This window comes from Heptranchias perlo, unplaced genomic scaffold (genome assembly GCF_035084215.1).
Source record: "Heptranchias perlo isolate sHepPer1 unplaced genomic scaffold, sHepPer1.hap1 HAP1_SCAFFOLD_56, whole genome shotgun sequence".
NCBI classification, from domain to species: Eukaryota; Metazoa; Chordata; class Chondrichthyes; order Hexanchiformes; family Hexanchidae; genus Heptranchias; species Heptranchias perlo.
In genome coordinates this window covers 2,232,681-2,258,277 of record NW_027139581.1, presented here as the reverse complement: position 1 = coordinate 2,258,277, position 25,597 = coordinate 2,232,681, and the positions used below count along the sequence as shown (strand labels likewise).

At 50.3% G+C, this 25,597-nt stretch overlaps 1 protein-coding gene across 1 annotated transcript; it reads left to right on the top strand.

Annotated features, from left to right (window-relative positions):
- Window positions 1-1,585: 1,585 nt before the first annotated feature.
- LOC137315820 (zinc finger protein 229-like) lies at window positions 1,586-23,342 on the top strand. Its single transcript, XM_067980298.1, has 2 exons — window positions 1,586-2,467; window positions 21,731-23,342. Exons 1-2 carry the CDS (start codon window positions 1,664-1,666, stop codon window positions 22,490-22,492), a joined length of 1,566 nt encoding a protein of 521 aa, XP_067836399.1. The 5' UTR covers window positions 1,586-1,663; the 3' UTR covers window positions 22,493-23,342.
- Window positions 23,343-25,597: the final 2,255 nt, after the last annotated feature.

Below are 25,597 nucleotides of genomic sequence, written 5' to 3'. Positions count from 1 at the left end.
TATAAAACAGTGAACATTATCCCCCCCAGACCCCAATATAAAACAGTGAACATTATCCCCCCAGACCCCAATATAAAACAGTGAACATTATCCCCCCCAGACCCCAATATAAAACAGTGAACATTATCCCCCCCAGACCCCAATATAAAACAATGAACATTATCCCCCCAGACCCCAATATAAAACAGTGAACATTATCCCCCCCAGACCCCAATATTAAACAGTGAACATTATCCCCCCTCAGACCCCAATATTAAACAGTGAACATTATCCCCCCCAGACCCCAATATTAAACAGTGAACATTATCCCCCCCAGACCCCAATATAAAACAGTGAACATTATCCCCCCAGACCCCAATATAAAACATTGAACATTATCCCCCCCAGACCCCAATATAAAACAGTGAACATTATCCCCCCCAGACCCCAATATAAAACAGTGAACATTATCCCCCCAAACCCCTCCCCCCAGACCCAAATGACGACGGATCAGGGAACGTCTGTAAAGGAAGTTGGAATGGTAACTGGTCAGAGAGCGTCTCTTTGATAGAGAAATCGGGGTGTGTCAGTGAATATAAGAAGGAAAAATGGAGATGGATCAAGGAGAGCCCATCACCAAAATTGGGAGATGTTGTGGAAGAGGGGGAGAGAACTTCACGGGGAGGGAGAGAGGGGAACCAGTGAGTGCAGAACTGAACCCAGTCAGAGTCAACACCTTCAGAGGGAGGGAGAGAAAACTCAGATGGAATGAAATATGTTGGGGATGGTGCGATGGGTTTGGATTTCAGCACAGGGAGGAGGGAGAGTGTGTGGGACGGGGATTTACAGTCTGGGGGAATGAGCGGGAAGAATATTCTGTCGAAACTAGAATTGTCTGTTCTGAATTTCTATCCTGTATTTACAGTGAGGACTTTTGTAAGCTCCTTTTACAGGGGATTGGAAGGTGAGGATTCACAGACGGGAAAATCAAACCAAACCTCAAGTCAATCTGACCGAGTCACTCGATTCATCAGGACCTGAATATCATCGGCCTTTGAATGTGGAAGGAGAAATGTTTGTCTGTTCTGTCTGTGGGAAAAGATTTCAAACATCAGTGTGACTGGAAAATCACTGAGTCACACACACCCGAGTGAGAGTGTTCCAGTGCACTGAGTGTGGAAAGAGCTGTAACCAGTTGCACAGCCTGAAAAAACATCGCACCATTTACAGCGGGGAGAAACCGTCCACGTGTTCTGTGTGTGGACGAGGCTTCAACTGATCGTCCAACCTGGAGAAACACAAGGACACCCAGACCACGGAGAAACCATGGAAATGTGGGGACTGTGGGAAGGGATTCAATTACCCATCCCAGCTGGAAACTCATCGACGCAGTCACACTGGGGAGAGGCCGTTTATCTGCTCCTCATATGGGAAGGGATTCACTCAGTCATCCACCCTGCTGAAACACCAGCGAGTTCACACTGGGGAGAGGCCGTTCACCTGCTCCGTGTGTGGGAAAGGTTTCACTTGTTCATCCAGCCTCATTTCACACCAACTTGTTCACAGTGATAAGAGAAATTTTAAATGTTCTGACTGTGAGAAGAGGTTTAAAAGCAGGAATGCTCTACTGAGACACCAACGTACTCACACTGGGGAGAGACCGATTATCTGCTCCGTGTGTGGGATGGGATTCACTCAGTCATCCACGCTGCTGAGACACCAGCGAATTCACACTAGGGAGAGGCCGTTCACCTGCGCAGAGTGTGGGAAGGGATTTGCTCATTCAGCCGACCGGCTGAGGCACCAGCGAGTTCACACTGGGGAGAGGCCGTTCACCTGCTCCGGGTGTGGGAAAGGATTCACTTGTTCATCCAGTCTCATTGAACACCAACTTGTTCACAGTGATAAGAGACCTTTAAAATGTTCTGACTGTGAGAAGAGGTTTAAAAGCAGGAATGCTCTCCTGAGACACCAACGTACTCACACTGGGGAGAGGCCGTTTACCTGCTCCGCATGTGGGAAAGGATTCACTCGGTCATCCGCCCTGCTGATTCACCAGCGAGTTCACACTGGGGAGAGGCCGTTCACCTGCGCAGAGTGTGGGAAGGGATTCACTCAGTCATCCGCCCTGCTGATTCACCAGCGAGTTCACACTGGGGAGAGGCCATTCACCTGCTCAGAGTGTGGGAAGGGATTCACATGTTCATCCAGTCTCATTGAACACCAACCTGTTCACACTGATAAGAGACCTTTTAAATGTTCTGACTGTGGGAAGAGCTTTAAAAGCACAAACGGACTGCTGACACACCAACGCACTCACAATGGGGAGAGACCGTTCACCTGCTCAGAGTGTGAGAAGGGATTCATTAAGTCATACAACCTGCTGATTCACCATCGAGTTCACACTGGGGAGAGACCGTTCACCTGCTCAGGGTGTGGGAAGGGATTCACTCAGTCATCCAACCTGCAGTCACACCAGCGAGTTCACATGTTACCACAGGGGTTGGATTCTGCTGTTAATCACATCCAGGACTGAACCATGTTCATTCTGACAGTTGGGGTTTGTTTCTGATAATAACCCCTATAACTGGGCTGGAGTTTAATATTCTGTATCAGTCTCAAATAAATCAGCTTTCTTTTCAAGACAGTGTACCATTGTTTAAAAAGGGAGAAAGGGATAGACTGAGTAATTACAGGCCAGTCAGCCGAACCTCGGTGGTGGGCAAATGATTGGAAACAATTCTGAGGGACAATATTAATCGTCATTTAGAAAGGCACGGATTAATCAAGGACAGTCAGCATGGATTTGTTCAGGGAATGTCGTGTCCGACTAACTTGATTGACTCTTATGAGGAGGTAACGAGGAGGGTCGATGAGGGCAACGCGTTTGATGCAGTATACATGGATTTTAGCAAGTCTTTTGACAAGGTCCCACATGGCAGACTGGTCAAAAAAGTAAAATCCCTTGGGATCAAAGGGAAAGTGGCCAGTCGGATCCAAAATTGGCTCAGTGGCAGGAAGCAAAGGGTGATGGTTGATGGATGTTTTTGCAACTGGAAGGCTGTTTCCAGTGGGGTTCCTCAAGGCTCACTATTGGTCCCTTGCTTTTTGTGGTATATATTAATGATTTGCACTTGAATGTGGAGGACTTGATCAAGAAGTTTGCAGATGATACATAAATTGGCCGTGTGGTTGGTAGTGAGGAGGAAAGCTGTTGACTGCAGGAAGATATCAATGGACTGGTCAGGTGGGCAGAAAAGTGGCAAATAGAATTCAATCCAGAGAAGTGTGAGGTAATGCAATTGGGGAGGGCAAACAAGGCAAGCATCTGTCCATGACGGTATTGGTAGGAGTGACTACCGCACAGTCCTTGTGGAGCCAAGTCCTGTCTTCACACTGAGGACACCATCCAACGTGTTGTGTGGCACTGCCATCGTGCTAAATGGGATAGATTCAGAACAGATCGAGCAGCTCAAAACTGGGCATCCGTGAGACGCTGTGGGCCATCAGCAGCAGCAGAATTGGAATCCAACACAATCTGTAACCTCATGGTGTTCATATTCCTCACTCGTATAAACATACGAATTAAGAGCAGGAGTAGGCCATTCGGCCCCTCGAGCCTGATCTGTCATTTGATAAGATCATGGCTGATCTGATTGTGACATCAACCCTACTTTCCCATCTACCTACTATAACATTTGACTCCCTTGATAATCAGGAATCTATCTAACTCGGCCTTAAAAATATTCAATGACCCTGCCTCCCCCGCTCTCTGGGGAAGGGAGTTCCACAGACTCACGACCTTCAGGGAAAAAAATTTCTCCTCATCTCCGTCTTAAATGGGAGACCCCTTATTTTTAAACTGTGGCCCCTAGTTCTAGTCTCTCCCACAAGGGGAAACATCCTCTCAGCATCTATCCCTTCTATTCCCCTCAGGATCTTATGTGTTTCAATAAGATCACCTCTCATCCTTCTAAACTCCAATGTATACAGGCCCAACTTGTCCAACCTTTCCTCATAAGATAACCCCCTCATCCCAGGAATCAGTCGAGTGAACCTTCTCTGAACCGCCTCCAAAGCAATTATGTCCTTTCTTAAATAAGGAGACCAAAACTGCACACAGTATTCCAGATGTGGTCTCACCAATGCCCTGAACAACTGTAGTAAAACATTTCCACTTTTATATTCCATTCCCCTTGTAGTAAATGAGAACATTCCATTTGCCTTCCTAATCACTTCTTGTACCTACACACTAACGTTCTGTGATTCATGTACTACGATACCCAGATCCCTCTGTACTTCAGAGTTCTGCAATCTCTCTCCATTTAAATAATATACTGCTTTTCTATTCCTCTTGCCGAAGTGGACAAGTTCACATTTTCCCACATTATACTCCATCTGCCAAATTTTTGCTCACTCACTTAACCTATCTATGACCCTTTATGAACTCCTTATGTCCTCTTCACAACTTACTTTCCGAACGACCTTTGTCTCATTAGCAAATTTAGCAACAATACATTTGGTCCCTTCATCCAAGTCATTGATATAGATTGTAAATAGTTGAGGCCCAAGCACGGATCCCTGTGGCACTCCACTTGTTACATTTTGCCAACCTGAAAATGACCCATTTATGCCGACTCTCTGTTTCCTGTTCGCTAACCAATCCTTTATCCATGCAAATACGTCACCCCCTACATCATGAGTTCTTATTTTGTGTCGTCACCTTTGATGTGGCACCTTGTCAAAAGCCTTCTGGATATCCAAGTACACCACATCCACAGGGTCCCCTTTATCCACGTTGCTTGTTACTTCCTCAAAGAACTCTAATAAATTATTCAAACACGATTTCCCTTTCACAAAGCCGTGTTGCCTCTGCCTGATTGCATTGAGATTTTCTAAGTGCCCTGCTAGAACCTCCTTAATAATAGATTCTCGCATTTTCCCCATGACAGATGTTAAGCTAACTGGCCTGTAGTTTCCGGCTTTCTGTCTCCCTCCTTTCTTGAATAGAGGAGTTATATTCGCTATTTTCCAATCTGATGGGACCCTTCCAGAACCTGGGGAATTTTGGAAAATTAATACCAATGCATCGACTATCTCTGCAGCCACTTCTTTTAAGACCCTCGGATGAAGTCCGTCAGGACCTGGGAACTTGTCACCTTTTAGATCTAATATTTTTTTCAAAACCCTTTCCCTGGTGATTGTAAATGTTTTAAGTTCCTCCCTCCCTTTCACCTCTTGATCCACAATTATTTCTGGCATGTTATTTGTATCCTCTACAGTGATGACGGATGCAAAATATCTGTTCAATTCATCCACCATTTCCTTATTCTCCATTATTAATTCCCCAGACTCACTCTCTGGAGGACCAACACTCACTTTACTTACTCTTCTTTTTAAATACCTGTAGAAACTCTTACTATCTGTTATTGTATTTCTAGCTCGCTTTCTCCGGTACTCAAATCTCTCCCTCATTATTCTTTTCGTCATTCTTTGCTGTTTTTTATATTTTGACCAATCTTCTGACCTGTCACTAATCTTTGTGGAATTGTATGTTTTTTCTTTCAATTTGATACTATCTTTAACATCCTTAGTTGGCAAAGGATGGTACGTCCTTCCCCTCGAATCTTTCTTTCTCACTGGAATGTATCTTTGCTGAGTGTTATGAAATATCCCATTAAATGTCTGACACTGCATCTCGACTGACATATCCCTGAACCGAAGTTCCCAGTTCACTTTAGCCAGCTCTGTCTTCTGTCACTCTACCATTACCAACAAGCCAGGGGATCAACCCTGGTTCAATGAGGAGTGTAGAAGAGCATGCCAGGAGCAGCACCAGGTGTACCTAAAAATGAGGTGCCAACCTGGTGAAGCTACAACACAGGACGACATGCATGCTAAACAGTGGAAACAACATGCTATAGACAGAGCTAAACGATTCCACAACCAACGGATCAGATCAAAGCTCTGCAGTCCAGTCACATCCAGTCGTGAATGGTGGTAGACAATTAAACAACTCACGGGAGGAGGAGGCTCCATGAACATCCCCATCCTCAATGATGGCAGAGTCCAGCATATGAGTGCAAAAGACAAGGCTGAAGCGTTTGCAACCATCTTCAGCCAGAAGTGCCGAGTGGATGATCCATCTTGGCCTCCTCCCGCTATCCGCACTATCACAGAAGCCAGTCTTCAGCCAATTCGATTCACTCCACGTGATATCAAGAAACGGCTGAATGCACAAAGCCCCTGACAACATCCCTGCTGTAGTGCTGAAGACTTGTGCTCCAGAACTAGCTGCGCCTCGAGCCAAACTGTTCCAGTACAGCTACAACACTGGCATCTACCCGACAATGTGGAAAATTGCCCAGATATGTCCTGTCCACAAAAAGCAGGACAAATCGAATCCGGCCAATTACCGCCCCATCAGTCTACTCTCAATCATCAGCAAAGTGATGGAAGGTGTCGTCGACAGTGCTATCAAGCGGCACTTACTCACCAATTCTCAGTTTGTGTTCCGCCAGGACAACTCGGCTCCAGACCTCATTACAGCGATGGTGCAAACATGGACAAAAGAGCTGAATTTCAGAGGTGAGGTGAGAGTGACTGCCCTTGACATCAAGGCAGCATTTGACAAGAGTGCAGCACCAAGGAGCCCTCGTAAAATTGAAGTCATTGGGAATCAGGGGGAAGACTCTCCAGTGGCTGGAGTCATACCTCGCACAAAGGAAGATGGTAGTGGTTGTTGGAGGCCAATCATCTCAACCCCAGGACATTGCTGCAGGAGTTCCTCAGGGCAGTGTCCGAGGCCCAACCATCTTCAGCTGCTTCATCAATAACCTTCCGTCCATCATAAGGTCAGAAATGGGGACGTTCACTAATGATTGCACAGAGCTCGGTTCCATTCGCAACCCCTCAGACAATGAAGAAGTCCGTGCCCGCATGCAGCAAGACCTGGACAACATCCAGGCTTGGGCTGATAAGTGGCAAGTAACATTTGCGCCAGACAAGTGTCAAGCAATGACCATGTCCCCTTGACATTCAACGGCATTACCATCGCTGTATCCCTCACCATTGACCAGAAACTTAACTGGACCAGCCACGTAAATACTATGGGTACAAGAGCAGGTCAGACGCTGGGTATTCCGTGGCGAGTGACTCACCTCCTGATTCCCCAAAGTCTTTCCACCATCTGCAAGGCACAAGTCAGGAGTGTGATGGAATACTCTCCACTTGCCTGGATGAGTGCAGCTCCAACAACACTCAAGAAACTTGACACCATGCAGGACAAAGCAGCCCGCTTGATTGGCACCCCATCCACCACCCTGAACAGTCACTCCCTTCACCACCGGCGCACAGTGGCTGCAGTGTGTCCCATCCACAGGATGCACTGCAGCAACTCACCAAGGCTTCTTCGACAGCATCTCCCAAACCCGTGACCTCTACCACCGAGAAGAACAAGGGCAGCAGGCACATGGGAACACCACCACCTGACATTCCCCTCCAAGTCACACACCATCCCGACTTGGAAATATATCGCCATTCCTCCATCGTCGCTCGGTTAAAATCCCTGAACTCTCTACCGAATAGCACCGTGGGAGAACATTCAACACACAGACTGCAGCGGCTCAAGAAGGCGGCTCGCCACCACCTTCTCAAGGGCAATTAGGGATGGGCAATAAATGCTGGCCTTGCCAGTGAGGCCCACATCCCATGAACGAATAAAAAAAAGAAAAAGTATACAGTAAATGGAAGGATACTGAGAAGTATCGAGGAACAAAGAGACCTTGGAGTGCATGTCCACAAATCCCCGAAGTTAGCAGGACAGGTAGATAAGTTGGTTAAAAAGGGAGACAGGATACTTTCCTTAATTAGCCGAGGCATAGAATATAAGAGCAGAAAGGTTATGCTCGAACTGTATAAAACAATAGTTAGGCTCCAGCTAGAGTACTGCATACAGTTCTGGTCACCATATTACAGGAAAGATGTGATTGCACTCGGGAGGGTACAGTGGAGATTTACAAAGATATTGCCAGGGCTGGAGAATTTTAGCTATGAGGAAAGATTGGATAGGCTGGGGTTGTTTTCTTTGGAACAGAAGAGGCTGAGGGGAGATTTAATTGAGGTGTATAAAATTATGAGGGGCAAGATGGAGTGAATAGGAAGGACCTACTTTCCTTGGCAGAGGGGTCAGTGACCAGTGGGCATTGATTTAAAGTATTGGCAGAAGGATTAGAGGGAACTTGAATTTTTTTTTCATCCAGAGGGTGGTGGGGGTCTGGAACTCCACACCTGAAAGGGTGGACGAGGCAGCAACCTTCATCACATTTAAAGGGAACCAGGATATGCACTTGAAGTGCCGTCACCTACAGGGCGATGGACCAAGAGCTGGAAAGTGGGATTAGGCTGGATAGCTCTTTTTCAAATGGCACGGACAAGATGGGCCGATTGGCCTCGTTCGCCTCATAAATTTCTATGATTCTCCCCACCTCAACATCACTCTCCTCACACTGACCCCTGCGACAGGGGAAGAGGGGACATTTACCAGACTCCCCACTAAAAACCCTCAGTGTCCCTCTCACGGGTGAAGAGGGGACATTTACCAGACTCCCCACTAAAAACCCTCAGTGTCCCTCTCACGGGTGAAGAGGGGACATTTACCAGACTCCCCACTAAAAACCCTCAGTGTCCCTCTCACGGGTGAAGAGGGGACATTTACCAGACTCCCCACTAAAAACCCTCAGTGTCCCTCTCACGGGTGAAGAGGGGACATTTACCAGACTCCCCACTAAAAACCCTCAGTGTCCCTCTCACGGGTGAAGAGGGGACATTTACCAGACTCGCCACTATTGACCCTCAGTGTCCCTCTCATGGCTGAAGAGGGGACATTTACCAGACTCCCCACTATTGACCCTCAGTGTCCCTCTCACGGGTGAAGAGGGGACATTTACCAGACTCCCCACGATAGACCCTCAGTGTCCCTCTCACAGGTGAAGAGGGGACATTTACCAGACCCCCCACTATAGACCCTCAGTGTCCCTCTCACGGGTGAAGAGGGGACATTTACCAGACTCCCCACTATTGACCCTCAGTGTCCCTCTCACGGGTGAAGAGGGGACATTTACCAGACTCCCCACTATTGACCCTCAGTGTCCCTCTCAGGGGTGAAGAGGGGACATTTACCAGACTCCCCACTATTAACCATCAGTGTCCCTCTCACGGGTGAAGAGGGGACATTTCCCAGACTCCCCACTCTTGACCCTCAGTGTCCCTCTCAGGGGTGAAGAGGGGACATTTACCAGACTCCCCATTATAGACCCTCAGTGTCCCTCTCCAGGATGAAGAGGGGACATTTACCAGACTCCCCACTATAGACCCTCAGTGTCCCTCTCACGGGTGAAGAGGGGACATTTACCAGACTCCCCACTATTGACCCTCAGTGTCCCTCTCAGGGGTGAAGAGGGGACATTTACCAGACTCCCCACTATTGACCCTCAGTGTCCCTCTCACGGGTGAAGAGGGGACATTTACCAGACTCCCCACTATTGACCCTCAGTGTCCCTCTCACGGGTGAAGAGGGGACATTTACCAGACTCCCCACGATTCACCCTCAGTCTCTCACATTTGCCTGGTCCTGGACTCGGTCTTCCTGTACCAAAATGGCCGCGCATGCGCCGTGACGCTCCCTCCTCCTGTACCAAGATGGCGGCCGGTTTCCCCGGTAACCCGGGCCTGTCCCCGGGGAGAAGCCTTCAGCTGCCGCCCGGCTGAAGACACGCGGGACCAGAGGATCCTTTTCGTTCCCTGCGGCCGCACTCCATCTTTAAACGACCGACGGCAGGGCCTCCCTCCGGTTTATGAATCTCCGGACCGGGCGCTCGCCGACCGTCTTCAGACCTCCGACTCCGTCTGTGGACCGCTCAGAGCCTCTCCCGCGCCTGCGCGCTGAGCTCCGGGGATAGGGAAAGGGCGGGGTCTCCCGCGCGGGGGAGCAGGGGCGGTTTTTTTTATTCGTTCACGGGATGTGGGCGTCGCTGGAGAGAGCAGCATTTATTGCCCATCCCGAATTGCCCCTTGAGAAGGTGGTGGTGAGCCGTCTTCTTGAACCGCTGCAGTCCGTGTGGTGAAGGTTCTCCCACAGTGCAGTTCGGAAGGGAGTTCCAGGATTTTGACCCAGCTCCGATGAAGGAACGGCGATATATTTCCAAGTCGGGATGGTGTGTGACTTGGAGGGGAACGTGCAGGTGGTGTTGTTCCCATGTACCTGCTGCTCTTGTCCTTCTAGGTGGTAGAGGTCGCGGGTTTGGGAGGTGCTGTCGAAGAAGCCTTGGCGAGTTGCTGCAGTGCATCCTGTGGATAGTGCACACTGCAGCCACGGTGCGCCGGTGGTGAAGGGAGTGAATGTTTAGGGTGGTGGATGGGGTGCCAATCAAGCGGGCTGCTTTATCTTGGATGGTGTCGAGCTTCTTGAGTGTTGTTGGAGCTGCATTCATCCAAGCAAGTGGGGAGTATTCCATCACGCTCCTGACTTGTGCCTTGTAGATGGTGGAAAGGCTTTGGGGAGTCAGGAGGTGAGTCACTCGCCGCAGAATACCCAGCCTCTGACCTGCTCTAGTAGCCACAGTATTTATATGGCTGGTCCAGTTAAGTTTCTGGTCAATGGTGACCCCCAGGATGTTGATGGTGGGGGATTCGGCGATGGTAATGCCGTTGAATGTCAGGGGGAGGTGGTTAGACTCTCTCTTGTTGGAGATGGTCATTGCCTGGCACTTATCTGGCACGAATATTACTTGCCACTTATGAGCCCAAGCCTGGATGTTGTCCAGGTCTTGCTGCATGCGGGCTCGGACTGCTTCATTATTTGAGGGGTTGCGAATGGAACTGAACACTGTGCAATCATCAGCGAACATCCCCATTTCTGACCTTATGATGGAGGGAAGGTCATTGATGAAGCAGCTGAAGATGGTTGGACCTAGGACACTGCCCTGAGGAACTCCTGCAGCAATGTCCTGGGGCTGAGATGATTGGCCTCCAACAACCACGACCATCTTCCTTTGTGCTCGGTATGACTCCAGCCACTGGAGAGTTTTCCCCCTGATTCCCATTGACGGTTCCAACCGTCAATGAAACGTCAGAGCCCGCTGGCCCGCCCCATCCACACACAGTCAGGCCCCGCCCAAACATGGTCAGGCCCCGCCCAAACATGGTCAGGCCACGCCCACACACAGTCAGGCCCCGCCCCCACACTGAGCCAGGCCCCGCCCCCCACACAGTCAGGCCTCGCCCCCACTCCCTGAGTCAGGCCCCGCGCCCACTCGCTGTTTCAGGCCCCGCCCCCCACACACACAGTCAGTCCCCGCCCACACAACACAGTCAGGTCCCGCCCTCACACACAGTCAGGCCCCACCCACATACAGACAGTCAGACCCTGCCCCCACAGTCCCCGCCCTCACACACAGACAGGCCCTGCCCCCCACACAGCCCCCTCCACACACAGTCAGGCCCCGCCCAAACATTGTCAGGCCCCGCCCACACACTGTCAGGCCCCGCCCCCACACTGAGCCAGGCCCCGCCCAACACATAGTCAGGCCCCGCCCCCACTCCCTGAGTCATGCCCCGCCCCCACAACACAGTCAGGTCCCGCCCTCACACACAGTCTGGCCCCACCCACATACAGACAGTCAGGCCCTGCCCCCACAGTCCCCGCCCTCACACACAGACAGGCCCCGCCCCCACACAGCCCCCGCCCACACATGGTCAGGCCCCGCCTCCCATTCGGAGTCAGGCCCCGCCCCCCACACCCGTGAGAGGGATGCTTAGGGTCTGTCGTGGGAAGTCTGGTAAATGTCCACTCTTCACCCGAGAGAGGAACACTGAGGATCTGTAGTGGGGAGTCTGGTAAATGTCCCCTCTTCACCCGTGAGAGGGACACTGAGGGTCTGTAGTGGGGAGTCTGGTAATTGTCCCCTCTTCACCTGTGAGAGGGACACTGAGGGTCTGTAGTGGGGAGTCTGGTAAATGTCCCCTCTTCGCCAGTGAGAGGGACACTGAGGGTCAATAGTGGGGAGTCTGGTAAATGTCCCCTCTTCACCCGTGAGAGGGACACTGAGGGTCTGCAATGGGGAGTCTGGTAAATGAGGGGGTTATCTCATGAGGAAATGTTGGACAAGTTGGTCCTGTATACACTGAAGTTTGGAAGAATGAACGATGATTTCATTGAAACAGATAAGATCCTGAGGGGACTAGAAGGGGTAGATGCTGAGACGATGTTTCCCCTTGTGGGAGAGACTAGAACTCGGGGCCACAGTTTAAAAATAAGGGGTCTCCCATTTAAGACGGAGATGAGGAGAATGTTTTTCTCTGAGAGTCGTGAGTCTGTGGAAATCCCTTCCCCAGAGAGCGGTGGAGGCAGGGTCATTGAATATTTTTAAGGCTGAGTTCGATAGATTCCTGATTTACAAGGAGTCAAATGTTATCGTAGGTAGACGGGAAAGTAGGGTTGCGGTCAGAATCAGATCAGCCATGATCTTATCAAATGACAGAGCAGGCTCGAGGGGCCGAATGGCCTACTCCTGCTCTTAATTCATATTTTCGGATGTTCCTACCTTTTGTGCTCTATGCCTCCATTAATAAAGCCCAGGATCCCGTCTGTTTTTTAACGGCCTTCTCAACTTCTCCTGCCACCTTCAAAGATTTGTGTACATACATCCCCAGGTCTCTCTGGTCCGGCACCCCCTGTAAAATGTACTATTTAGTTTATATTTTGCCTCTCCTCATTATTCCTTCCAAACTGTATCACTTCACACTTCTCTGTGTTAAATTTAAGCCGCCATGTGTCTGCCCATTTCACCGGTCTGTCTCTGTCCCCCTCACTCTGTTACTATGCTCCACCTGGTTTACCACATTTCCCAGTTTCTTGTCATCTTCAAACTGTGAAATTGTGCCCTGTAAACCCAAGTGCCAACCTCACGGAGACAGGGCCCGCCTGTCCCTTTCAGAATGAGTGAGGGGATGAGCTGGAAATCCCTTGATGAAGTTTTCTGGGGTGGGGGAGAGCGAGCAGTCTCTTTATTCTGATCATTGAGGGCGATCTCCATCACCCAGCGGGCCTTCGGGTGTGAAACCGCTCGATGTGGCGCTGGGCCGCGGGCTCTTGTGTTTCTGTCCATTGGATTGATTCCCGCTCCGCCCCGATCCCGCCCGTCGGATCAGTGAAATCTCCAATTAATGACAGTCAATGGCGGCAGGAACTACCCATAACGCCCCGCGGGAGTGAATACGCCCTATCCCGTTTAAAGGGGCCCAGCGCGCAGGCGCGGAGGAGACGCTGCGCTGTCGCCAGTCGGAGCTGCGGGTCCGGATGCAGGTGGACGGGAGCCGGGGGGCCGGGGATTAATAAACCGGGGGAACAGATTTCAAACATCAGTGTGAGTGGAAAATCACCGAGACACACACACCCGAGTGAGAGTGTTCCAATGCACTGAGTGTGGAAAGAGCTTTAACCAGTTGCACAGCCTGAAAAAACATCGCACCATTCACAGCGGGGAGAAACCGTCCACGTGTTCTGTGTGTGGACGAGGCTTCAACTGATCGTCCAACCTGGAGAGACACAAGGACACCCGGACCATGGAGAAACCGTGGAAATGTGGGGACTGTGGGAAGGGATTCAATTACCCCTCACAGCTGGAAACTCATCGACACAGTCACACTGGGGAAAGGCCGTTCACCTGCTCTCTGTGTGGGAAGGGATTCACTGAGACCTCCACCCGACTGACACACAGAGATTCTACACTGCTGAAAGACCTTTTAAATGCTCTGACTGTGGGAACAGCTTTAACAACTCTGCAGATCTGATTCCACACCAGCGAGTTCACACTGACGAGAAACCTTTCAGTTGCTCTAAATGTGGGAAGAGGTTCAGGATGTGATCCAAACTCACTGCACACCAGCGAGTTCACACTGGGGAGAGGCTGTTCACCTGCTCCATGTGTGGGATGGGATTCACAACGACATCCCACCTGCGGAGACACCAGCGAGTTCATTTGTGACTGCAGTGGTTGGATTCTGCTGTTGTTGCTGCTGTTAATCACATCCAGGACTGAACCATGTTCATTCTGACAGTTGGGGTTTGTTTCTGCTGATGTTAATGACCCCGATAACTGGGCTGGAGTTTAATATTCTGGATACATGTTAAATAAATCAGCTTTGTTTTAAACACATTGTTGTAGATTTTGGTCTTTCCCACCTGAATGTTTAGCATCACCTGACTGGAGCTCAGAAAGGACAATCTGGGGGAAGGATCGTCCGATGGGAACGGAACTTCAGCCCGGACACAGTCCTCCAGGGCCACACTGAGAAGCAAACGGCACTTTGGGCTTTCTTCTCTCTCTTCATTGACAGCAGAGTCGCCGTGTGCGTTAATCTTGAGGCGTGAGAGTAATGTGTCCCAGCCGCTCTCTTCCATGTTCCAGAGCTCCAGGCACGGAACAGAAGGCTCCTTTACAACTGTGTTTAGAGACAGGAAGAACAACGGGGAATGCTGGAAACATGCTGTCAAATCAGAGATTGGTGTAAAACTGGGATCTGTTCCTGACTGAAAGGGAAACGGCAGGTTTAAGTTTCCAGTCTAAAACTGACTGGGAATTATTTTACAAAGATTGAACCTGTTTGTGTTACAGTCCTGCGTCTACGATATTAAGGCGGGTGTTAACTCATTTAAAATAAACCTGTTTAAAATAAATGGGTTAAAGTTTGCATTAAAATAGCGGAGGGAGGAATTCACAGGAGCCTGTTCAGGGCTGGTACAATTGTCCACCAATCATTTGATCTCCAGATAAAGAAGGACCTGCAGTGTGTTTCCAGATTCCCTGTTTTATTGATGTGAGTGAGTTAGACACCATTAACCCAGTTCGGATCAATATGTTTACAGGAGTTCACAGGAGACCGACGACAAATATCACCCACAATTGAGGGAGACAAAATCAGCCATTAGAGAAGCTGAGATATGTTTGGTGTTTAAAGAGATGGGACGGGTGCTCTGTGAGCCACATGCCTGGATCTTCAACAGCTCAATAGAGTCAGGGATTGTTCCCTGAGATTGGAAGGTAACTCACTGAGTTCCCATTCTCAAAAAAGGGAATAAATCCGAGCCAGGGAACAAGTGGCCCGTCAGTGAGACCTCGACCATAGGGAAGATTCTTGAAGGAATCCTAAGAGATTCTGTTTATGATCACGGGGAAAGAGGAGGGGCCGTTAGAGACACTCAACACAGCTTCCAGAAAAGAAGGTCGCGTCTTACAAATATGCTTGAATTTTTGAAGAAGTTGCTGGGTCACTGGATGAGGATAATCCGGTTCACATTGTCCATCTCAGGGGTTTTTTGAAGAAGTTGCTGGGTCAGTGGATGAGGATAATCCGGTTCACATTGTCCATCTCAGGGGTTTTTTGAAGAAGTTGCTGGGTCAGCGGATGAGGATAATCCGGTTCACATTGTCTGTCTCAGGGGTGTTTTTTGAAGAAGTTGCTAGGTCAGTGGATGAGGATAATCCGGTTCACATTGTCTATCTCAGGGGTGTTTTATGAAGAAGTTGCTGGGTCAGTGGATGAGGATAATCCGGTTCACATTGTCTTTCTCAGGTGGGTCAAAATCATTTTCTATGGTGGGCCTGATCCGATATCCTGACACTTGGCCTGGGCCACATTCAGCAAAACTTATTAAACTAGAAATAGATCAAGATGAACGATATCGGTCCTCACAGCACAAAGAAAAAATGAGGCCTCGAAGTTTCTCTCAGAATGACAGGCCTGAACTCGAGTTGGAAAACACAGTTGGAAAACATTGATCAATTGAACCAGACTGGGCGGGGCCTGAGGTGCGAGGTGGAGAAGGAAAAGTGGCGACCGGTGAACTTCGCTCCCTGTCTGAGGGCCCGGGCACTCGGGTTTCTGTATAATTTATTGATTGATTTTGTTTAATGTTTATTGTCCCTCCGGCCCCAATCTCGATGCGATGACGAAATTTCTGTTCACCGATTCGGACCTTGAATGGCGCAGAGATTACCCAGAATCCCCCGCGGCCCAGAAAGTGCCCTATCAGTGACAACAGGAGCCCAATGCGCAGGCGCGGGACTGGTCTGTGCTCTGAGCATGCGCGGTGCGAGTGGTGGAGACAGACTGAGGCGGAACAGGCGGGTCGGGATCCGGTAGGAGACGGTGGGCGCGGGGGAAGAATTTTTTATTTTTTTATTCGTTCACGGGATGTGGGCGTCGCTGGCAATGCTGGCATTTATTGCCCATCCCTAATTGCCCTCGAGAAGGTGGTGGTGAGCCGCCTTCTTGAACCGCTGCAGTCCGTGTGGTGACGGTTCTCCCACAGTGGTGTTAGGAAGGGAGTTCCAGGATTTTGACCCAGCGACAATGAAGGAACGGCGATATATTTCCAAGTCGGGATGGTGTGTGACTTGGAGGGGAACGTGCAGGTGGTGTCGTTCCCATGCGCCTGCTGCCCTTGTCCTTCTCGGTGGTATAGGTCGCGGGTTTGGGAGGTGCTGTCGAAGAAGCCTTGGCGAGTTGCTGCAGTGCATCCTGTGGATGGTGCACACTGCAGCCACAGTGCGCCGATGGTGAAGGGAGTGAATGTTTAGTGTGGTGGATGGGGTGCCAATCAAGCGGGCTGCTTTATCTTGGATGGTGTCGAGCTTCTTGAGTGTTGTTGGAGCTGCACTCATCCAGGCAAGTGGAGAGTATTCCATCACACTCCTGGCTGTGCCTTGTAGATGGTGGAAAGGCTTCGGGGAGTCAGGAGGTGAGTCACTCGCCGCAGAATACCCAGCCTCTGACCTGCTCTTGCAGCCACATTATTTATATGGCTGGTCCAGTTAAGTTTCTGGTCAATGGTGACCCCCAGGATGTTGATGGTGGGGGATTCGGCGATGGTAATGCCGTTGAATGTCAAGGGGAGGTGGTTGGACTCTCTCTTGTTGGAGATGGTCATTGCCTGGCACTTATCTGGCGCGAATGTTACTTGCCACTTATCAGCCCAAGCCTGGATGTTGTCCAGGTCTTGCTGCATGCAGGCTCGGACTGCTTCATTGTCTGAGGGGTTGCGAATGGAACTGAACACTGTGCAGTCATCAGCGAACATCCCCATTTCTGACCTTATGATTGGACCTGTGGGTGGGCAGGGAAGCTTCATAAACACCTGGTTTAGGCCTCAGGCCCAGAATAAGAGCCCACAGGCCCCGTGTTTACACCGCGGTGACAGGCCCGACCGGCAGCCTCCCGGGTGAGCGGGGAACTGGCCGCCATCTTAGTTAGAGTTCAGGGATCACGGCGCATGCGCTTCCACCTTGGAGCAAAGTGTGGGCGGGGCTTCAGTGTCACAGTGACAAGAAACAATGAGTGGGCGGGGCTTCAAGGTCCCAGTGACCGGGATGTGGAGATGCCGGTGATGGACTGGGGATAACAATTGTAAACAATTTTACAACACCAAGTTATAGTCCAACGATTTTATTTATAATCCCAGGAACAAGGTCCCAGTGACCGGGAACAAAGAGTGGGCGGGGCTTCAGTGTCACAGTGACCAGAAACAATGAGTGGGCGGGGCTTCAGGGTCCCAGTGACCAGGAACAAAGAGTGGGCGGGGCTTCAGAGTCCCAGTGACCAAGAACAATGAGTGGGCGGGGCTTCAGTTTCCCAGTGACCAGGAACAAGGAGTGGGCGCGGCATCACTGTCCTCGTGACTGGGAATAATGAGTGGGCGGGGCTTCAGGATCCCAGTGACCAGGAACCATCTTCAGCCAGAAGTGCCGAGTGGATGATCCATCTCAGCCTCCTCCCGATATCCCCACCATCACGGAAGTCAGTCTTCGGCCAATTCGATTCACTCCACGTGATATCAAGAAACGGCTGAGTGCACTGGACACAGCAAAGGCTATGGGCCCCGACAACATCCCAGCCTTAGTGCTGAAGACTTGTGCTCCAGAATTAGCTGCGCCTCTAGCCAAGCTGTTCCAGTACAGCGACAACACTGGCATCTACCCGACAATGTGGAAAATTGCCCAGGTATGTCCTGTCAACAAAAAGCAGGATAAATCCAATCCGGCCATTTACCGCCCCATCAGTCTACTCTCAATCATCAGCAAAGTGATTGAAGGTGTTGTCGACACTGCTATCAAGCGGCACTTTCTCACCAATAACCTGCTCACCGATGCTCAGTTTGGGTTCCGCCAGGACCACTCGGCTCCAGACCTCATTACAGCCTTGGTCCAAACATGGACAAAAGAGCTGAATTCCAGAGGTGAGGTGAGAGTGACTGCCCTTGAATCAAGGCAGCATTTGACCGAGTGTGGCACCAAGGAGCCCTAGTAAAATTGAAGTCCATGGGAATCAGGGGGAAAACTCTCCAGTGGCTGGAGTCATACCTAGCACAAAGGAAGATGGTAGTAATTGTTGGAGGCCAATCATCTCAGCCCCAGGGCATTGCTGCAGGAGTTCCTCAGGGCAGTGTCCGAGGCCCAACCATCTTCAGCTGCTTCATCAATGACCTTCCCTCCATCATAAGGTCAGAAATGGGGATGTTCGCTGATGACTGCACAGTGTTCAGTTCCATTCGCAACCCATCAGATAATGAAGCAGTCCGAGCCCGCATGCAGCAAGACCTGGACAACATCCAGGCTTGGGCTCATCAGTGGCAAGTAACATTCGCGCCAGATAAGTGCCAGGCAATGACCATCTCCAACAAGAGAAAGTCTAACCACCTCCCCTTGACATTCAACGGCATTACCATCGCCGAATCCCCCACCATCAATATCCCGGGGGTCACCATTGACCAGAAACTGAACTGGACCAGCCATATAAATACTGTGGCTACGAGAGCAGGTCAGACGCTGGGTGTTCTGCAGCGAGTGACTCACCTTCTGACTCCCCAAAGCCTTTCCACCATCTACAAGGCACAAGTCAGGAGTGTGATGGAATACTCTCCACTTGCCTGGATGAGTGAAGCTCCAACAACACTCAAGAAGCTCGACACCATCCAAGATAAAGCAGCCCGCTTGATTGGCACCCCATCCATCACCCTAAACATTCACTCCCTTCACCACCAGCGCACTGTGGCTGCAGTGTGTACCATCCACAGGATGCACTGCAGCAACTCGCTAAGGCTTCTTCGACAGCACCTCCCAAACCCGCGACCTCTACCACCTGGAAGGACAAGAGCAGCAGGCACATGGGAACGACACCACCTGCACGTTCCCCTCCAAGTCACACACCATCCCGACTTGGAAATATATCGCCGTTCCTTCATCGTCGCTGGGTCAAAATCCTTGAACTCCCTTCCTAACAGCACTGTGGGAGAACCGTCACCACACGGACTGCAGCGGTTCAAGAAGGCGGCTCACCACCACCTTCTCGAGGGCAATTAGGGATGGGCAATAAATGCCGGCCTCGCCAGCGACGCCCACATCCCGTGAACGAATTTTTAAAAAAGGAACAATGAGTGGGCGGAGCTTCAGGGTCCCAGTGACCAGGAACAATGAGTGGGCGGGGCTTCAGGGTCCCAGTGACTGGGAACAAAGAGTGGGCGGGGCTTCAGGGTCCTAGTGAACAGGAACAAAGAGTGGGCGGGGCTTCAGGGTCCGAGTGACCAGAAACAAAGAGTTGGCGGGGCTTCAGTGTCCCAGTGACCAGAAGCGAAGTGCGGGGGGGTTCAGGGTCGCAGTGATTGGGAACAAAGAGTGGGCGGGGCTTCAGGGTCCGCGTGACCAGGAACAAGGAGTAGGCGGGGCTTCAGTGTCCCAGTAACCGGGAACAAAGAGTGGGCGGGGCTTCATTGTCCCAGTGACCTGGAACAAAGAGTGGGCGGGGCTTCACGGTCCCAGTGACGAGGAACAAAGAGTGGGCGGGGCTTCAGGGTCCATGTGACCGGGAACAAAGAGTGGGTGGGGCTTCAGGGTCCCTGTGACCGGGAACAAAGTGTGGGCGGGGCTTCAGCGTCCCTGTAACTGCGAACAAGGAGTGGGCGGGGCTTCAGGGTCCCAGTGACTGGGAACAAAGAGTGGGCGGGGCTTCAGGGTCCCAGTGACTGGGAACAAAGAGTGGGCGGGGCTTCAGGGTCCCAGTGACCGGGAGCAAAGAGTGGGCGTGGCTTCAGGGTCCCAGTGACTGGGAACAAATAGCGGGCGGTGCTTCAGGGTCCGAGTGACGGTGAACAAAGAGTGGGCGGGGCTTCAGGGTCCGAGTGACGGTGAACAAAGAGTGGGCGGGACTTCAGGGTCCCAGTGACGGTGAACAAAGAGTGGGCGGGGCTTCAGGGTCCCAGTGACGGTGAACAAAGAGTGGGCGGGGCTTCAGGGTCCCAGTGACGGTGAACAAATAGTGGGCGGGGCTTCAGGGTCCCAGTGACCGGGAACAAAGAGTGGGCGGGGCTTCAGGATCCGAGTGACGGGGAACAAAGAGTGGGCGGGGCTTCAGGGTCCCAGTGACGGTGAACAAAGAGTGGGTGGGGCTTCAGGGTCCCAGTGACAGGGAACAAAGAGTGGGCGGGGCTTCAGGGTCCCTGTGACTGTGAACAAAGAGTGGGCGGGGCTTCAGGGTCCCAGTGACCGGGAACAAAGAGTGGGCGGGGCTTCAGGGTCCCAGTGACCGGGAACAAAGAGTGGGCGGGGCTTCAGGGTCCCAGTGACCAGGAACAAAGAGTGGGCGGGGCTTCAGGGTCCCAGTGACCGGGAACAAAGAGTGGGCGGGGCTTCAGGGTCCCAGTGACCGGGAACAAAGAGTGGGCGGGGCTTCAGGGTCCCTGTGACTGTGAACAAAGAGTGGGCGGGGCTTCAGGGTCCCAGTGACAGGGAACAAAGAGTGGGCGGGGCTTCAGGGTCCCAGTGACTGTGAACAAAGAGTGGGCGGGGCTTCATGGTCCCTGTGACTGGGAACAAAGAGTGGGCGGGGCTTCAGGGTCCCAGTGACTGTGAACAAAGAGTGGGCGGGGCTTCAGGGTCCCTGTGCCTGTGAACAAAGAGTGGGCGGGGCTTCAGGGTCCCTGTGCCTCATTTATTTTCCTCTCACTCTGCTCCCAGGGAGTGGAGAACTGAACCCGACCAGAGTAGAGGGAGGGAGGAAACTGGGAGTGGAGGGAAGAAATGATGGAGATGGTGCGATGGGTTTGGATTTCAGCACAGGGAGGAGGGAGAGTGTGTGGGACGGGGATTTACAGTCTGTGGGAATGAGCGGGAAGAATGTTCCATAGAAACTAGAATTTTCTGTTCTGAATTTCTGTCCTGTATTTACAGTGAGGACTTTTGTAAACTCCTTTTACAGCGGATTAGAAGGGGTGGATTTGCAGACGGAAACTCAAACCAAACATCACATCAAGATCTGACAGTCCCTCGATTCATCAGGTCCTGAATATCATCGGCCTTTGAATGTGGAAGGAGAAATGTTTGTCTGTTCTCTCTGTGGGAAAAGATTTCAAACATCAGTGTGAGTGGAAAATCACCGAGACACACACACCCGAGTGAGAGTGTTCCAGTGCACTGAGTGTGGAAAGAGCTTCAACCAGTTTCACAGCCTGAAAAAACATCGCACCATTCACAGAGGGGAGAAACCGTCCACGTGTTCTGTGTGTGGACGAGGCTTCAACTGATCGTCCAACCTGGAGAGACACAAGGACACCCGGACCATGGAGAAACCGTGGAAATGTGGGGACTGTGGGAAGGGATTCAAATACCCGTCTGGGCTGGAAACTCATCGACACAGTCACACCGGGGAGAGGCCGTTCACCTGCTCTGTGTGTGGGAAGGGATTCGCTCGTTCATCCCATCTGCTGAGACACCAGCAAGTTCACACCGGGGAGAGGCCGTTCACCTGCTCCGTGTGTGGGAAGGGATTCACTCGGTCATCCAACCTGCTGATTCACCAGCGAGTTCATACTGGGGAGAGGCCGTTCACCTGCTCCGTGTGTGGGAAGGGATTCGCTCATTCATCCCACCTGCTGACACACCAGCGAGTTCACACTGGGGAGAGGCCGTTCACCTGCTCCGTTTGTGGGAAAGGATTCACTCAGTCATCCAGCCTCATTTCACACCAACTTGTTCACACTGATAAGAGACCGTTTAAATGTTCTGACTGTGAGAAGAGCTTCAAGGGAACAAGGGATCTGCTGAAACATGAACGAGTTCACACTGTGGAGAGGCCGTTCACCTGCTCCGTGTGTGGGAAGGGATTCACTCAGTCATCCACTTTGCTGACACACCAGCGAGTTCACACTGACGAGAGGCCGTTCACCTGCTCCGTATGTGAGAAGGGATTCACTTGTTCATCCCACCTGCTGAAACACCAGCGAGTTCACACTGGGGAGAGGCCGTTTACCTGCTCCGTATGTGAGAAGGGATTCACTTGTTCATCCCACCTGCTGACACACCAGCGAGTTCACACTGGGGAGAGGCCGTTCACCTGCTCCGTGTGTGGGAAGGGATTCACTCAGTCATCCCACCTGTTGAGACACCAGCGAGTTCACCTGTGATGCAGGGGTTGGATTCTGCTGTTAATCACATCCAGGACTGAACCACGTTCTTTCTGACAGTTGGGGTTTGTTTCTGATGTTAATAACCCCGAGAACTGGGCTGGAGTTTAATATTCTGGATATATGCACTCCAGAGGGGCTCTGACCGAGGCTCTGTGGAACTGAAGCATAAATTCCTCCCCTTTGTATTCCAGCCCTCGAGATAAAGGCCAACATTCCATTAGTCTTTGTGATTACTTTTTGTATCTGGGCACTAGCTTTTAGTGATTTGTGTACATGGACACCCAAATCCCTTTGCTCCTCCACAGTTCCCAGTCTCTCACTTTAAGAAAATACTCCAATGTTTCCTTCTTGTATACAAAGTGGATGATCTCACACTTCCCCACACTGAACTCCATCTGCCACAGTTTTGTCCACTCACAAAATCTGTCCCTTTGTAACTTCCTGCTCCCATCCACACAACTTACTGTGTCTCCTAACTTAGTGTCATCTGCAAACTTGGATATAAAACTCTCTCTTCCTTCATCCAAGTTATTGATAAATATGGTGAAAAGCTGAGACCCCAGTCCAGATCCCTGGGGAACACCACTTGTCACATCCCACCAATCAAAGAACGTTCCCTTTATCCCCACTCTCTGTCTCCCACCTCCCAACACAAGTCACAAGGTCACTTTCAATTTTGTGCACTTTTATTTTTGCGAATAATCTCTTGTGCTGAATCTTATCAAATGCCTTCTGGAAGTCCACACAGACAATGTCCATCGACACTCCCTGTCCAGCCTGTTAGTGACTTCAAAAAATTCATCTAGATTAGTCAGACATGACCCACCCGTCACAAATCCACACTGACTCTCTTTGATCAGCTCAGACTTGTTCGAGTCCTCAATCATTCTGTCTCTGGTGATAGATTTCAGTAACTTCCCCACTCCTGACGTTAAACTGACAGGTCAGTCATTTCCTTTTCTCTCTCTTCCTCCTTTCTTAAATATTGGAGTGGTATTTTCATATCCAAGGGCACAATTCCCGAGTCCAGAGAGCTTTGTGAAACTATGACTAATGTTTCTGTAATTTCCCCACCTGTTTCCTTTAATACCCTGAGGGGAAAACCATCAGGTCCTGGAGATTTCATTCTTTCTTTGCAGTTATTTATATTTCTATTTCCAGAGATAATTGATTCATATTTAATATTAAACATTGATTATCAGATGGGTTTAATTTGTATTCTTTTCGTTACTGTTTATTGCTCACTTTGGTATAATTCACCTGTTTCTTTCTTTTATTGAATCAGTTTTTATTAATTTCCTTTTTATTACTCACTCCTTTCATACAAACCTCAGATTCCCCAGTCGAAGTTCCCTCGGTTAACTCAAGGTTTTCACCCCCACCACTGTAACTGGAAGATCAACTTCAGATAACGACTGGGGAGATCACATGACTGGGCACCGGGGAGATCATCAGAGATAGGAGCAGGAGTCGGCCATTCGGCCCCTCGAGCTTGCTCCACCATTCAATGAGATCATGGCTGATCTGATTTTTACCTCAACTCCACTTTCCTGCCCTTTCCCCATATCCTTTGACACCCTCGCTGATCAACAATTTGTCTAACTCAGCCTTGAATGTATTCAATGACTCAGCCTCCACAGCTTTTTGGGGTAAAGAATTCCAAAGAATCACGACCCTCTGGGAGAAGAAATTCCTCCTCATTTCTGTCTTAAACGGGCGACCCCTTATTCTGAGACTATGCCCCCTCGTTTAAGATTACCCCATGAGGGGTAACATTCTCTCAGCATCGACCCTATCGAGTCCCCTCAGAATCTTGCATGTTTCAATAAGATCTCCTCTCATTTTTCTAAACTCCAATGAGTATAGACCCAACCTGTTCAATCTTTCCTCATAAGACAACCCTTCCATGCCCGGGATCAACCTCGTGAACCTTCTCTGAACTGCCTCCAATGCAAGTATGTCCTTCCTTAAATAAGGGCACCAGAACTGTACCAAGTACTCCAGGTATGGTCTCACCAGCACCCTGTACAGTTGTAGCATGACTTCCCTACTTTTATACTCCATCCCCCCAGAAATAAAGGCCCACATTCTGTTTGCATGCTGCACCTGTATGTTGACTTTTTGTGTTTCATGTACGAGGACACCCAGATCCCTCTGTACCGCAGCATTTTGTAGTATTTCTCCATTGAAATAATATTTTGCTTTTTTATTTTTCCTCCCAAAGTGGACGACTTCACATTTTCCCACATTATATTCCATCTGCCAAAGGATGTTCACACACAGAACACGTGTACAGTTCCTCACCACTGTGATTGGTGATTCTTCCTTCTACATCCAAAGGCCGATGATATTCAGGTCCTGATGAATCGAGTGACTGTCAGACCTTGACGTGATGTTTGGTTTCAGTTTCCCATCTGTAAATCCTCCCCTTCTAATATCCTGTAAAAGGAGTTTACCAAAGTTCCTACTTTAATTACAGGATCGAATTTCAGAACAGACAATTCTAGTTTCTTGTCTCCAGTTTCAAATTCCATTATCAAATTTGATTTGATTTCACTCCTGTGAAGCACCTTGGGATGTTTTACTTCGTTAAATGCTCTGTATCAATACAAGTTGTTGTTGCTTCTGTCGAAAATTCTGTCCCCTCCTAAGCTGTAAATTCCCCATTCAACACACTCTCTCTCCTCCCTCCATCCTTACTCTCTAAAATCAAAATTCATTACACCATCTGTGATTTTGTTTAAGAAAGTAAGGAATAGGAGCAGGAGTCGGCCATATGGCCCCTCGAGCCTGCTCCGCCATTCAATGAGATCATGGCTGATCTTCTAACTCAAATCCAATTTCCTGCCCGATCCGCATATCTCTTGATTCCTCGAGAGTCCGAAAATCTATCGATCTCAGTCTTGAATATACTCAACGACTGAGCATCCACAGTCCTCTGGGGTAGAGAATTCCAAAGATTCACAACCCTCTGAGTGAAGAAATTCTTCCTCGTCTCAGTCCTAAATGGCCCACCCCTTATCCTGAGACTATGACCCCTAGTTCTAGACCCTCCAGCCAGGGGAAACAACCTCTCATCATCTACCCTGTCAAGCCCGCTAA

Coding starts and splice junctions, on each gene's coding strand:
- LOC137315820 (XM_067980298.1), top strand. CDS start 1,664: ATGGGATTCACTCAGTCATCCACGCTGCTGAGACACCAGCGAATTCAC. Junction 2,468..21,730: donor AGTCACACCAGCGAGTTCAC/ATGTTACCACAG, acceptor CGACACAGTCAC/ACCGGGGAGAGGCCGTTCAC.